We start from the raw sequence: 13,964 nt of genomic DNA, 5'->3' as shown, positions 1-13,964 counted from the left end.
CACACACACGCACGCACACACGAACACTGCACCACCAGTGGCACCTACATTTCTTGTGCAACAAATGTTAGTTTGAAAACCTCAAAAATTTTCATGATGTTACTAATCAGTGATATCTGTTATTCATATTTAAAAGTGAGTACCTGCCTGAATTATAGAAATCATACCTAAGATTAAAGATATACATTAAGATTGTGATAAAAGTTGTATGAGCCCCCAATAAAATGATAAAAAATAAATAATAATTAAAAAGATGCGAGTTAAGTAGGCATAATGCATATTTTCATGGAGTACACATTCTTCTTTATGTAAATAAATAAATATGAAAAATTAGAACTTAGAAAAAATTTCTTTTTATAGTTGTATTGGGGAACTTAAATTCATGTAAGAGTAGAATTAAAGATAAAGCAATTGTCTCACATTTTTTTGTCTTGTATTTTCATTATCTATATATATTCATAATCATTAATACCTCTTTTTATTATGTAGGCAAATTAGAAAGTAGACTTTAAAAATAAAATTATAACAGTTGGGCTAGATTATAAATTTTGAGGACATGAAACCAGGCTTTATTACTGTTTGTATTTCCCAAAGGACCAGATACAAAATCCTTTACTTGTCTATAGAGACATGATACCTTGACTTCTAATTCTTAAATTCACTGAAAATAACCAGCATATTAATTTTTAAGTGGCATTGCCATTTAAAATAGTTTTAATTTTTAAAATTTTGGAGTTTATATCTTGGAAGGTGTGCAGTTTTCCCTTATTTTGTATATAATGTTGGAAAATACTGAGCATTTGTATAACAAGCTCTAGGTTTGGATTTACATTTAATAATATGGCTGCCTTTTTATATTGAAATTTTTAATGAAAACTTTTAAGTCAGTAAGATTAAAAGCATGTTTGAAAACTAGTTGGGCAAATAAAACTATTTTAAGCTTTTGTTTCCTAGAACATCTTAGAATGAATTTGTGCCTAAAGTTTAGCGTCTTATTCTTCCTGTCTCCACTTGAGATTGAACATTTTCTAATGTTAATGTGTTATCTTTGTTAAATTGTAATGTCAGTTTAGTATTCTTAGAGCATGTATAGGAACTTTTTATTTAAAAAAAAACACCACAAAGATTTCTTGTTTTAGATTCATTTAAAAATAAACTCGCTAGTGGGACTAAATAATCTAATTAGCTATATAGTAGAATAAAGTTCACCAACTCCTTCCACCACAAAGTATTTCCTTTAGGTTCTATAGTTTACTGTAAAGGAGCTCGAAGAAATAAAAATCATTATACTGGCATCAGAAATATGAAACTGAGGAGGCTACAGTGGATACAGATTTAAGCAAGTTCGAGAACCAAATTGTACTTGAACAGGAAGTCTTTGGAAACAAAAGTACAAGATTACTGTACTGAATCAGAAAAGGCCAAAGATTCCCCTCAAATAATTGAAATGTTCTGTATACAAAAAATGTACTACTTTGATGTGGCTGCATTACTCAGGAAGTGTAAACAAGTAACACAAACCACAGCCCCAAATGAGAGAAGTACAAAACAAATACAACTTTATTATGCCTTAAAAGGGGAGGGGGAGCTAGTTCTAAAGGTTTTAAAAGTAAGGGTTGTGTTATTGACACTTTAAATTGGTTGGCAATTCACAAAAGTTAGAATGAAAATGCTTCTGTTAAAGTTGGGAGTGTGCTAATGAAATGATCTAGTTACAGGAATGAGTTCTTACATTGGCTATATGTAATTCGTGATATTTCACTGACATTTTGGGGTTGGTATCTTTTTTTTTAACTAGGTTTTATTTTTAACTTGTTTTTTAAAACACGTTCTGCAGCTTTATGGTTCCATAACATCATTTCAGAAGAGTTTGGAGTGGGAGTGAATGTTTTTTGGAAGCACCTTCCTTCTGAGTGCTATGATAAGACAGACACCTACGGAAACAAAGATCTGGTAGCGGCGTCCAGAGCGGCACAGATTTTGGACAGAGCTTTAAAAACACTGGGTGAATTACCAGAGGAATACAGAGACTTCTATGCACGTCGAATGGTTTTACACATTCAAGACAAGGCCTATAGCAAGAACTTTGAGTAAATAAGGCTGTACTGATGGATGTAAACTTTTTAATAAAACTCAAATATTAAAAAGTTGCTTTTCACATTCTATTAAAATAGGATAACCCAATTTCAGATTTATAAATAGTATGAAGGCGTGTTTGTGTGGTTCTAGTTGATTCAGATTATGATAGTTGAAAGATTGCTGTCCTGGTACCACTTTGTAATTTGGGGGGACAATCCAACATTATTTAAACAGTAACAAACTATTGGGTTGAAATACATGAAGTCTTCTGGTAGAAGAGGCTTCAGTGTTTCTGATCCAGTGATCCGATGATGTCACCAAGAATCTAGGGTTTTCATTTTGTTTTTCTCTTCTCAACCACAGCATTAGCATTATCCTCAGGCTGGCTACCCTCGTGATTATGGGATCTCTGCCAGTAGCTGCTGGGGCCATGTGCGACTTCATTTCCATGCAGCGGAAGAGCCAGGCTGGATGCCAGGAGCCCTCACGTAGTCTGACAAAGCTTTCCCAGGATTCTTTAGCAAAGTCTGAGGTCTCAGTGGTCTAAAGAGCTTAGATCTGTTCATCCCTGTCAGTGACTGTGAAGAACATGGAGTCAGCACTTGGGGCAGTCAGCTTTAGTAGGGCCAGGATTGAATTGTCTTCCATCAAGGCACGGGAGGCGTATTTTGGAACAGAAAGTATATATTTCAAAATCAGGGTTATGATAAGCAACAATCGTACATTTTCTTAGAATAGACTGAATCGTTTGATGAACATTTTAAACCATATAGGTGCCTAAACCCCAAACTTGTATGTTTGGGATTTTGTATAGGTGTATGTATTTAATAATAGACCTCATAGTTTGGTTGCATAATCCTAACAAAAAGCTGGTCTTTTGGACTATTTTGTGACTTGTTCAGATGTTTAATCTGGCCCTGGTTTCTCTTGCCTCGGCTTCTCCCTTTCTGTAATAGTTGAACACTAGAAACAAATCCAGTTTTTAGACCTAATTTAGCTGGATGAAAATGTCCCCACTAAAAACTTTCACCTGTTCCCTTTTTAAAAGAAGAAAAAAAAAAAACTATGAGACCCTAATATTTTCATTGAAAGATAATGATCTTTGTATGTGGATGTACCCTTCTTTGGCCATTGGTGATTACACTGTAAGGTCACTGAAGAAAGCCCAAATAACTTTGAGGACAAATGTACCCATGTGAAGCCATATCAGAGTATATGAATTTAGAGTATTTTAATTTGGGAAAAACATTTTCTCTATTGAAGATAATCCATCTATTCATATCTTGTATAGAGTTGAATTTCATATGCAAAAAGCAAATTAAAATTGTAAGCTAAGGAAATAGTAAAAAATCATTCTGAATTTCGTGTCTTTGGGAAGAGAAATTGAAGTTATTTAGGCCAACAAAAATATAAAAAGACAATTGTTTGAATAAGTCTAGTATTAGATTTTGGTCTTGGCTTATTTCTTGGACTGCAATGAGCTTCATTAATGATTGATTTTCTTTTAGGAAAAGTATATTGAAACCAGGGATGAGGGTGGAACAGGGAGAAGGTGGGGGTGGTAGGTTGAGGGAGAGAGGACGAGCTTGGGGGAACTTCATGACTTTGCCGAGTATATATTTAGCCTTCCTTGGTTTTTAAAACAACAAGAACAGTTAAAGAATCTGCAAAATATATGTGTATACCTAAAATCCAATAGGAAACTTGGAAGTAAAACTTACTCTTCCCACCAAATACTCATGTTAATTCATCTTTGATGGAGCAGACTGTGACCTTGGGCAAATTAAAAGATCTGAGACTTTCTATTAAAACAGAGCTGACACAAGTTTTGAGAATGCAGGACAGTAGTTGAAGGACAGGCCCATAGTCATGGCTAGTGCTAGTTTTTCCATTTCAATTCTATGTATCATTTCTAAGAGCCTTCTGGTGGAGCATGTTGCAATATATTAAACTCTTGGAAAGGTAAAGATGAGCCCTGATCATAGTATTGAATGTTAAACCAAAACAACAAAAAACCAAATTCACTGCCATTGAGTCAATTCTGACTCATAGCAACCCTGTAGGACAGGGTAGAACTGCCCCTTTGGGTTCCTGAGACTGTTTAACTGCTTATGGGATTAGAAATCCTCAATTTTCTCCCTGGGAGTGGATAGCGGTTTTGAACTACAAACCTTGACGTTAGCAGTCCAATGCATAACCTCCTCTCTAATACCAAAGTTTCTGGTGGCACTTAATGTTAGGATCTGTTTATTTAAAATACAATTGAGATCTTTGTTAAAGAACAAGACATATAGCATGCATTAGCTGCAACTTCTCAGTAATCCTAAATTAGAATTTTACTGCTGGAAGGGATCTTAGATATCATCACCCCACACTGCTTCAATCACTGTTCAGGCTCACACCGCTGGGCAGGAGAAACTGGGACCCATTGTCATAACCAGATTAAAATTCAGTTGCCTTTATGTGCAACACAATTCAAATATTTCAGAGTGAAAATGTGGTTTTTCTCGCTACAGAATGTGGGGGGGTTTGACTTGATGCACAAAGAAAAAAACTTAAGACTTTACAACAAAATGGCTCACTGCATAGCTTGCTGCTTAAAACAAGGATTTAAATTTTAAAGTAAAACATGAATAGGGAGACAGCAGAGTAATATAAAATGGAATACAACGTAAATATTGGAGTTCTTGGACTGGCATTGAAGTTATACAAGGCAATTAGGTAACAGGTGTGAAACTGCTGCTGTTTGTTAGATAAAGCTGTAATTACATATAAACATTTTATATGCATAAGATCATTACTACAACCCCACACAAACTAGTGGTAATGGGTAGCAGTTGCCTCTGAGAGAATGAATGGTCTCCAGGCAAACTGGAAACTAATTTTGCATTTTCTTTTTCGCTCCTGTACATATACTTCAAAAACATTATGTGTAAAGTATAATTTGTCTAGGTACACCACTGCATTAGAATTGTATTTATTTAGCGATTTCAAGTTCACTTTCATGCACTATCAATACAAAAGGAACAGTTAACGAGGCTTATTTCATAACTTTTTGACCTTTTTCAGCAACTATATGAACTTGAAATGTTTTTCTTTCATCCAAATTTACCAGTAGACATTGAAGCTGAACCTGAGTCAAGAAAAAAGTGCAGGAGGTGGAATGCATGCCTGGATGGATTTGGAATAGTGGTATCACACTATCCTACAGTGTGAACAAATAATCATGACCATTGAGTCTCAAAATGCATCTGAAGTGCTTTTTCTCTTTTAGGTGAAGTGGCATATGAAAAGGTCTGACCATCCTAACAACTCTGCCTCTCTCTCCACCAGTAAGAGGGCTGTTGGGTTTCTCTGCTTTTGTAGATTTGAATTTATAGATTTTTCCAGCTGGTACTTGGCTGTCAATTGAAAGGCCTGAGGTTGAACCCATCAGAGGCTTAACAGATAGACAGGCTACCTGCCCCATAAAGATTCCAGCGAGGAAACCCTACTGGTAGTTCTCTGTAGGGTCACCAATGAGTTAGTCAGGATCAACTCTATAGCACCTAATAGCCACGTCTTATCCTCTAATGTGTATTTTTCTCCTAATGCCCCCCAAAACCAAGCCACTGCCATCCCATCGACTCTTGAGAGGCCTTTAAGCTTATCACAACTCTAACTTTGGTTTCCCATTTTACCACTTAAGCCCTAGTTTATTATATCAAGTGCTCAATCAAGTGCTATGTGCTCTTGGTGAGTACTTAGACAATAGATCAGTTTCCCCAACTTATTTGGCCTACTGCCCCCTTTCCAGGAAAAAAAAATTGCCCAGTGCCTCCCTGGCAATTAAAAACTTTTGTATTCTAGGCTCAAAATCCAGGATAAAATGTGGTTATCTGCTTTTGCAGGTTTCTCCCCCACACCCTGGTCATTCTAATGCCCCCTGGGGAGAGATGTCGCCCACTTTGGGGAATATTGTGCTAGATAATGAAAAATAGATTTCATATTCATATTCTAACCAAGTCTACTAAAGACTGCCACCACTGCCATCGGGTCAATTCCAACAACCACAGCAGCCTCCGTGGAAACAGATCGCATCACCCTGCTCCCACGGAGCAGCTTACCTGACACCACCACCTGGGCGCCGTAAGGTGCCCAAATTTTAGACACCTGAAATTACTAGTCCAGAAAAGAATGTGAGATGTCTTCTTCTGTATGAAATCCCACTAGGAGAGATGTGCTTTTACAGGAAGGGTCCAAAGCTGCTCATCTGGAATAAAATCACGTATGAAGGGGCTTCAAAAGAGTTTGTGGGAAAATTCTATTATTCTTCATTCCATTTTTCCATGAATTTTTAAAGCTTCTACATATATAAACCCAAATTGGCAAAGTGAGGAAAATAGCTTCCTTTGAAATACCTGAACTTTAAGATAAATCACACCCAAACAGACTTCTGCAGATTATTAATTTTAATAAGATGGTACATTCATGCTGTGGTGGTTACAACTTTCACATAATTTGTATGACTAATTCTCAATTGACTCACAACAAAGATACAATTCAAAACATTTACAAAACAGTTTCAAACAAATATGGAGAACAGATATGAGGTATAAAACAAAATATCTGATCATGAGTCAACTTGAATATATTTTAATTCAACAATATATTTTTACTTTCCAGCACTGTCTCTGATGGGATGGCAGTTCCAGGGGCCTTGTTGAGTTGTTCCTAGTAGTCACAGAACAGAATCAGTCTAGTTAAGCAGGCACATGACAGCAGACAGCTGAAGAACTCACGATTTTTAAATGTCTCAGATTTTAAGCCTATATTTCTGCTAAAAATCCTACTTTTATCATTTTAGTTAATCAACTTCTTTCCTCCTTCCAGAGCAGCGGTTCTCAACCTGTGGGTTGCAACCCCTTTGGGGGTCAAACGACCCTTTCACAGGGTTTGGCCAATTCATAACGGCAGCAAAATTAGTTATGATGCAGCAACAAAAATCATTGTATGCCTGGGGGTCACCACCACACGAGGAACTGTATGAAAGGGTCAAGAAGCACTGCGCCAGAGCATCAGAAACTCAGCTATTTTTATGTTAGATAATGTGAATTTAACCACGTATTAAACATTGAAAACAGCCACCCTATCACTTATGGTGCTTAAAGGCACTGTAGTATGTAAAAGGCTAGAAATCAGGCTGACCTGCTTTATTGATAGAAATTTTTGGTCTCAAAAGAAACTGCAGGTATTTAAAGAATCTGAAGAAATACAAAATTACTTTGTGGAAACAAAACATTTAGAGATACTGTTCTATAGTTTGTAGAATTAAGTTAAACAAAAACTTTTAAAAAGCATTTGGTAAGATAGTTTGACTATTGGGAATATAATTATAGTCATTAAAATGTAATTCTGGGAAGAAAGCACAAAATACTTTCCTATCTATTTCATTATACTTCGGTGTCATGTTCAGTGCTAAAGCTGCATGTTATTTCCCAGTTTATTTCATGACTTGCAGAACATTACACCTCTCCTTTTATTAAAATTGTACAGCTATGTTTCAAAGTTGGCTGACATTCGACCTTGATCTCTCAAAATGTACTTCTCTAAGTAAGAAAAACAAAACAACAAATGGGCAGAAGGACACTTCACCCAAATTAGGTAGCAGTATTAAGAAAATTCCGTTTCTGAGCCCAAACTAAGTAAGCCATTTGTGTCTTCAAACTTTCCCATGGAACTTTTCTTAACAGCCATGTAATTCTGCATTTTGGCCAAAGAGAACTGTTGTTTTCTGGCAAACAAAATCACGCTTCTGGAGAAGCACTGATTTAGATCTGTGGAATCTTCAAATGAAGCATTATATATTTATTTTACCTAAGTTGATATCTTTCAAAACTGAGATTTGAAGTCTGCTTTGTAGTATATTTTGACACATTATACATATTATGCTCAATTTAAACCAGTTGTCCAAAATTTACAGTACCCCAAAAAATGTTATAGAAAAGTTCTCAATTAAAAATTAAGCCACAGCACTTAAGTGTAATATGTTTTTTAAAATAAACTTTTATACCACTGCATTCTTGGCTTATATTTGGAAACAAATATTTCAACTCTGGAGAAAAATACACTTATCGACATGTTACAGAGTAAGTCCAGTAGTTTACAAAAAAAAGCAGGGTGGTTATTTCAAAATCATGAAAAAACATTTGTGTGTCTTTGTTTAGTTTGAAGAAAAATTTAGTTTTTCCACTTAAAAGTTTTGGATGCCAAAATAACTGTCACTAAAATTAGTGTAAAACATTACACATGACCCAAAATTAACTATTAACTAATAATTTTAGTGCCTTTTATAGACTATAACTTTCACTTTTACAGATCTTTTATTTCCTCATAGGATGATCACAAGCCACTGTCTTAGGTTTCAAAGTAACTGTAATTCTGACAGTCCACGTTAAAAACTTCACATGTAAACCAAAGAAAACAACTACTGCACGTTGCACTCTTGTTAGGAATGTGTTCTCCCTCTTCCAAACTGATCGTTTAATTTGCATCTTGTTATGTGAATTTTTTAACGAAGTGCTTATGCTATTGCACTGAACAAGTGGATTAATCTTCTTGGATCTCAAAATACTTCATGAACCCTGAAGTGATTGTCTATGGAAGGCGCTTCCTTTGCAAAATGAATTTGGTTAGTTACCTGCATGCCAAGCTCACCAAGTAGCTGAACAAATTTCTTGTGCTCCTTTCCAATCCACGATCTCATTGGATCATGTACTTGGTATGGTGTTACATGGGTGTGAACAATAATCTCTGTTTGTGCAAATTCTTTCAAGACCTCTGGATACGTAACCCAAGTATTACTTCCTCCAGAATGGCCACCGTCCAGCCAGTACATTGTCCTTATGCTTTTGATGAAGGCGTCTGTGCTCTCGTCTTTCCTGGCTTCTTTCAATTCAAAAAGCAGCTGATTCAAAACGACACACCCTTTACTGAATCCAATCAAAGTGAAAGATGCATCGTCCAGTGACGGTGGATAAAAGCTCATGGCAGACTCCGCGGCATTTTCACAGGTCCTCTCCTTTTCTCCCTGGCAACCATTAGTAGTGTGAGAAGAAGTGGAGCTACAATTGGTTGATTTGGAATCCTTATTCAAAACATTCACGTTCTTCTTTGACAGCAGATTGTTTTGAGTTAAATTAAAAGCATTATCTAGTAACATACGAAGGTGCTTAAAAGCTCCGAAGTCTGTATTGTGTTCTGGGGCACCAAACATGTTGCTCTTTACAAAATTGTCGTAGCAGCTGAATTTATGCAAATGCATCCTGGAGCACTTTATCACCCAAATATAACTGCCGGGGAACCGGTGGGCTAGAATGGTGGCGACATTTTCTAGACTCCAGTGTTCCCACTGGTAATTCTCAGGGTGATGAGTCATGATATCATGATAATTCTGAAAGGCAAGAAATGTAAAATAAGCATGAGTACACATTTACATAAACTTATTTCCACAAAATAGTTTCTCATTGTAATTGTGGAAGAAGTTCAGATATAATGACCTACGATCAGTACAAAACCAAACACAAACCCACTGCCATGGGTTCACTCCAACTCACAGCACCCCGACCGAGGGCTCCCAGACTAAATCCTTATTGTTCACCCAAGGAGCAGCTGGTGGGTTTGAACTGCTGATTTTGTGGTTAGCAGCCCAACACCTCCACCAGCACCTCCTTATGGCCAGTATACTAGAAATGGAAAACTACTTCTATCACTGATTCTGTTTATAAGAATTTGAACAAATAATGTTCTCAGTTTACGCCTCAAGTTCATTTAGGGTTACAATACACGGTGACTAGCAAGAGACTTTTAGAAGACATATATCTTAGTAAACATGATCAATTTTCTAAACACATTAACAGAAAACATAAATTTGGTTAGTAGGCACACTTTTGAACAACACAGGATTCTAAACTATTTCCCCACCAATGGTCATTCTGCAGCTCTCCCTCTTTGGATAACTCTAGCAGCCTGAAGACTATGCTTGATTTCAGTGGAACAAACAGTGTGATAATTAACATTACAGAATGTCTTTGTACACATCTTTGCATATGTCTTTACAAATGTTACCTATACTTATATTGTTATAGTCCCAAATATGGGATTTAATAATGTAAGTTCCTGTGGAGCTGCTGGTCGTTTCAAAACTAACTACTATGTGGATCACAGCGCAAAGCGTACCCACTACATCCCACGGGCTCATCCTAGGCACGGTTCAGGAGGAAGACTAGGCTTTCTACTCCTGTAAATAGTTACAGTCCTGGAAACCCACGGCGGTGGCTATGAGTCAACACTGACTCCGGTGGCTATGAGTCAACACTGACTCGGTGGCAGTGAGCTTGAGTTTGGCAAATCATCATTACTTTCCCAATGTTCCTTTTAGTGAATGTGTTTAAAATTCTATACTTGGCTTGTTATCTGAATTTCAGAAAAGTTGATGAAAGTATGATACCTCTGTGTGTGTGTGTGTGTGTGTGTGTGTGTGTGTGTGTGTGTGTGTGTGTTCCAGTCACCAGGATTTTTTTTAAAAAAAGAACCCAGGTGGTGCAAACATTAAGCATCCAACTGCTAATCAAAAGGGGCAAGGGTTTGAAATTAGCTAGCAGCTCAACAGGAAAAAACCCTGGCAATCTGTCTTGCAAAGATTATGGGGCCGTTCTACTCTGTCACATGGAATGGCTGAGTTGGAATCAACTTGCTGGCACCTACCACGAGGTGTTTTCCAATTCTTTTGAGATATCTTACTGCTTAAAGCCACAGGACATAACATTATACCTTTTTTTGGAGGCGTAGTTACATACATAAAATAAAAGGCACTATTTGATGACTGTTGACATGGTATAGTTATATAACCACCTCCGTCATGATGTTGGAAACCATCTTAACCACTCCCTGCTCCCAGCCCAAGGCAACCAACTACCAATCTGTTTTCCTCCACTCTTGTAGAATTCCATTCACTTGTAGTCATATAGGATGTAGTCTTCTGTGCCTGGCTTCTTTCAGGTTGCACTTTTAGCATTCACCTTACTGTTGTGGCCTGGATAGTAATGTATTCTTTTGCACTGCAGAGGCTCTTACCTATCCTTTAAACATTCTGCTTTCCTACAGATGAGCTAGATGACTGTGGTGGTATACCCTGACCAGAGCTTCTGCTCCTGGGCTTTCTGAGCTGCCCAGGCCACCCTGGGGGCCAGATCCTGTTTCGTTCCAGCCTCCTAATTGAGACATCCACTTTATGCTAAGGGAAGATGCCCCCTGACCCACTTTTGGTACAAACACAGTACAGTTTGTACCCAATGTAGTTGTCCTCACAGCTGTCAGGGATCCAACTAGCTGAAACCCTGGTCCTAGTCTCAATATTTCTGGACAAGTAGGTCAAATTACCCTAATAACCCTTTGTCTTTGATTCTCGTAGCAGGTATAGAATGGGCCTACTAGTTGTTGTAGGTTTACAAGTATCTGTGAAGACAGACAAAACCCAAACTAAATAAATAATATAGTACAGACAAGTGAGATGGATAAAAGAGCATAGTTATAAGAAGCCTATCTATTAATAAGATGGTCAGAAAAGGCCTCCCTGAGAATGTGCCTTTTAAGCAAAGACTTGAAAAGGTGAGGTGACGAATCCTGCAGGTATCTACAGGAAGACTGCCGTGCGTGGTGCAAGAAAAGCATTTGAGGTCAGTGTGCTTGGTGGAGTAATACAGCAAGAGATGACAAAGAAAGGTAACTGAGTCAGAATAAAGGTAGAAATTGCAACAAGCTTCAAAACCACAGAGGATGCTGGCTTTCCTTTGAAGTGACACAGGATGTCCCTGGAGAAGCTTGAGCCACAAGTGTGACGTGATTTGACTTACTTTTTAATTGTTCTGATCACTTCTAGGAACATTTAAATATGAAGCTACTGAACCTGTTACTAAACTGGGTATGATATGTGAAAGGGAGAAGTGAAGAATGACTTTAAGATTTCTAAATTGAGCACCTGAAAAGGTGGCTGGCAGTAGCTGGGATGAAGATGTGTAGGAAGTGTAGGCTTAGAAATAACAATCTGGAAATTGTAGGTTTGAGCTGTCTACTAAATGCAATTGGTGAGTCTAAAATTCAGGAAGATGTCCAAGCCTGCCATCCGAATGTAGTGAGGTGTCAACATTAGGCAGTATGTAAAGCCACCTGATTGAGAGTGGGTGCAGAGTGCTGGGGTACTCACAACAATCAGAAATGGTCATCAGGAAGTTAAGGGGCTGTATAGTTCATTGAGTATTCATAGATTTAATCATCCTAAACATCCTATAAATTACCATTCCCATTTTATAGCTAAGGTAATAGCAACAGAGATTTCACAACTAAACACTGCAGAATCAGGGTTTAAGCCTAAGGAATTTGGCCTTGACGTCTACAGATGCTGCGCCAGCCTCTATTTCGTCTATAAAAGACCTAAGGTTTTTAGAGCACTTACACTTTGCATAAATCAACAGTATATCATTGTCCAAAGAGCTAATGGCATCTCAGGTTGCGTATGCCTAAGTAGATGGATAATGCTGAATGTAAGAGAGTCAAACTCCAAATGTACTGAGCAGCGCTTTTGAAACCTCACCTGGCTGACACACTTTAAAAACACTCAGTAGGTGCTCAATAAATGTTAGTTATCATACTGTCATCAGTAAAAGCACAGTAGCCGGTCCATAAATTCAAAAGTAATGCTGTCTGCTGTTCACTCAAATCTGGGCAAGTAAATTAGGTTTCTTCTTTGACTCTTCCTCAGAGCTGTTATTGATAGCCAATGAGACCAATCAATCTTTTTGAAGGTAAAGAAACTAACATATGTATGTTAATCGTTATTTAGTTCAGGCATAAAGTTTTTAAGCATATCATTTTAAAACCATTCATTTCAAAATGATGTATTTTACACATATCGAGTCCTGTTCTCACTTTGCCTCTCCAGACCGGCACTGTCAGTGGAACTTCTGTGCTGGTGGTGAGGTTCTCTGGAAATGCCAACCACTGCCCTGCTTAGCCTGTGGCTACGAGCACTTGCCATGCGGCTAGTCCAACTGAGAAAGGGAATTACATTTTTAAGTTTTATTTCATTTTACCCCACTTAAATAGTCAGATCTGGCTAATGACTACCTTTATTACACAGTGTAGTTCTAGATTAACACCCAGCTACCAGAGGAACAAAATAGCCATCTGTATTGCCTGTAGCTATGAAATTAAGTCACCCACAAAATCAAAAGTACAGACTTTAGGTGAGCACAGAAAGCCTGACATGTCTAGCAATTTACTACCCCCTTTCTTCCTCCTCTGTCCTTTCAGGGTTAGGAAAGAATGCCATATATCTCGGTAGGGTTTTGTTGCTGGCTTGCACGCTTGTTTGCTGCTTTAAAAAATGATTGCAGCGCCTCAATTCCAAAGCCTATCTCTCGGTCCCAGCCTCAGTACACTCAGAAACCAGGTTGCAAAATGAATGTACATTACGCCTTCCCATTTCTAATAAGGCTCAAATCCCACCGCCTCGTTGGGGGCCAGAGCCCACCAAGGCCGCCTTTCCCCAGGGGCTCGGGGGGGGGGGGGTGGGGGTGACGCCCCGGGGCGCGCGTGGGGGGGTTGTTTGGGCGCGGCGGGGAAGTCGGCACCAGCCTTGCCGGGAAAGCGAGGGCGCGGGGGTCGGAAGCAGGGTGCCGAGGTGGCCCCGGGTTACCTGAACATCCCCCGGGAAATAGAGGACGTGGTGCTGGGACGGCGGTGGCAGCTTTTCCTTCGTCCAGTCCCCGGGGAGACCCCGCCTCTCCGGCCCCCCGGCTGCCGCCAGCAACAGCAGCTCGTTGCAGCGCTGCGGGTCGGCCCCCGGC

At 38.5% G+C, this 13,964-nt stretch overlaps 2 protein-coding genes across 2 annotated transcripts in view; one reads left to right on the top strand and one right to left on the bottom strand.

The window, feature by feature from the left end:
- The window catches only part of TYW5 (tRNA-yW synthesizing protein 5), a 22,804-nt gene extending 19,895 nt beyond the window's left edge, over positions 1 to 2,909 (top strand). Inside the window, exon 8 of the mRNA XM_004701525.2 lies at positions 1,838 to 2,909. Within this exon, the coding sequence (XP_004701582.1) occupies positions 1,838 to 2,094 (257 nt within the window). The 3' untranslated portion in view covers positions 2,095 to 2,909. The remainder of the gene's footprint in view (positions 1 to 1,837) is intronic.
- Positions 2,910 to 7,050: 4,141 nt separating this feature from the next.
- On the bottom strand, positions 7,051 to 13,960 carry CUNH2orf69 (chromosome unknown C2orf69 homolog; the record flags this gene model as incomplete). The annotated part of the gene is made up of 2 exons (XM_004701524.2): positions 7,051 to 9,511; positions 13,814 to 13,960. Coding segments are annotated over 2 exons (975 nt in total), but the record flags the coding sequence as incomplete, so codon positions are not given.
- Between the last annotated feature and the right edge of the window lie 4 nt (positions 13,961 to 13,964).

Source organism: Echinops telfairi, unplaced genomic scaffold (assembly GCF_000313985.2).
Source record: "Echinops telfairi isolate 266 unplaced genomic scaffold, ASM31398v2 ScPeMD7_3;HRSCAF=10, whole genome shotgun sequence".
NCBI lineage: Eukaryota > Metazoa > Chordata > Mammalia > Afrosoricida > Tenrecidae > Echinops > Echinops telfairi.
Note: the sequence above shows the minus strand (reverse complement) of the source record. Positions and strands in the feature narration are given on the sequence as shown.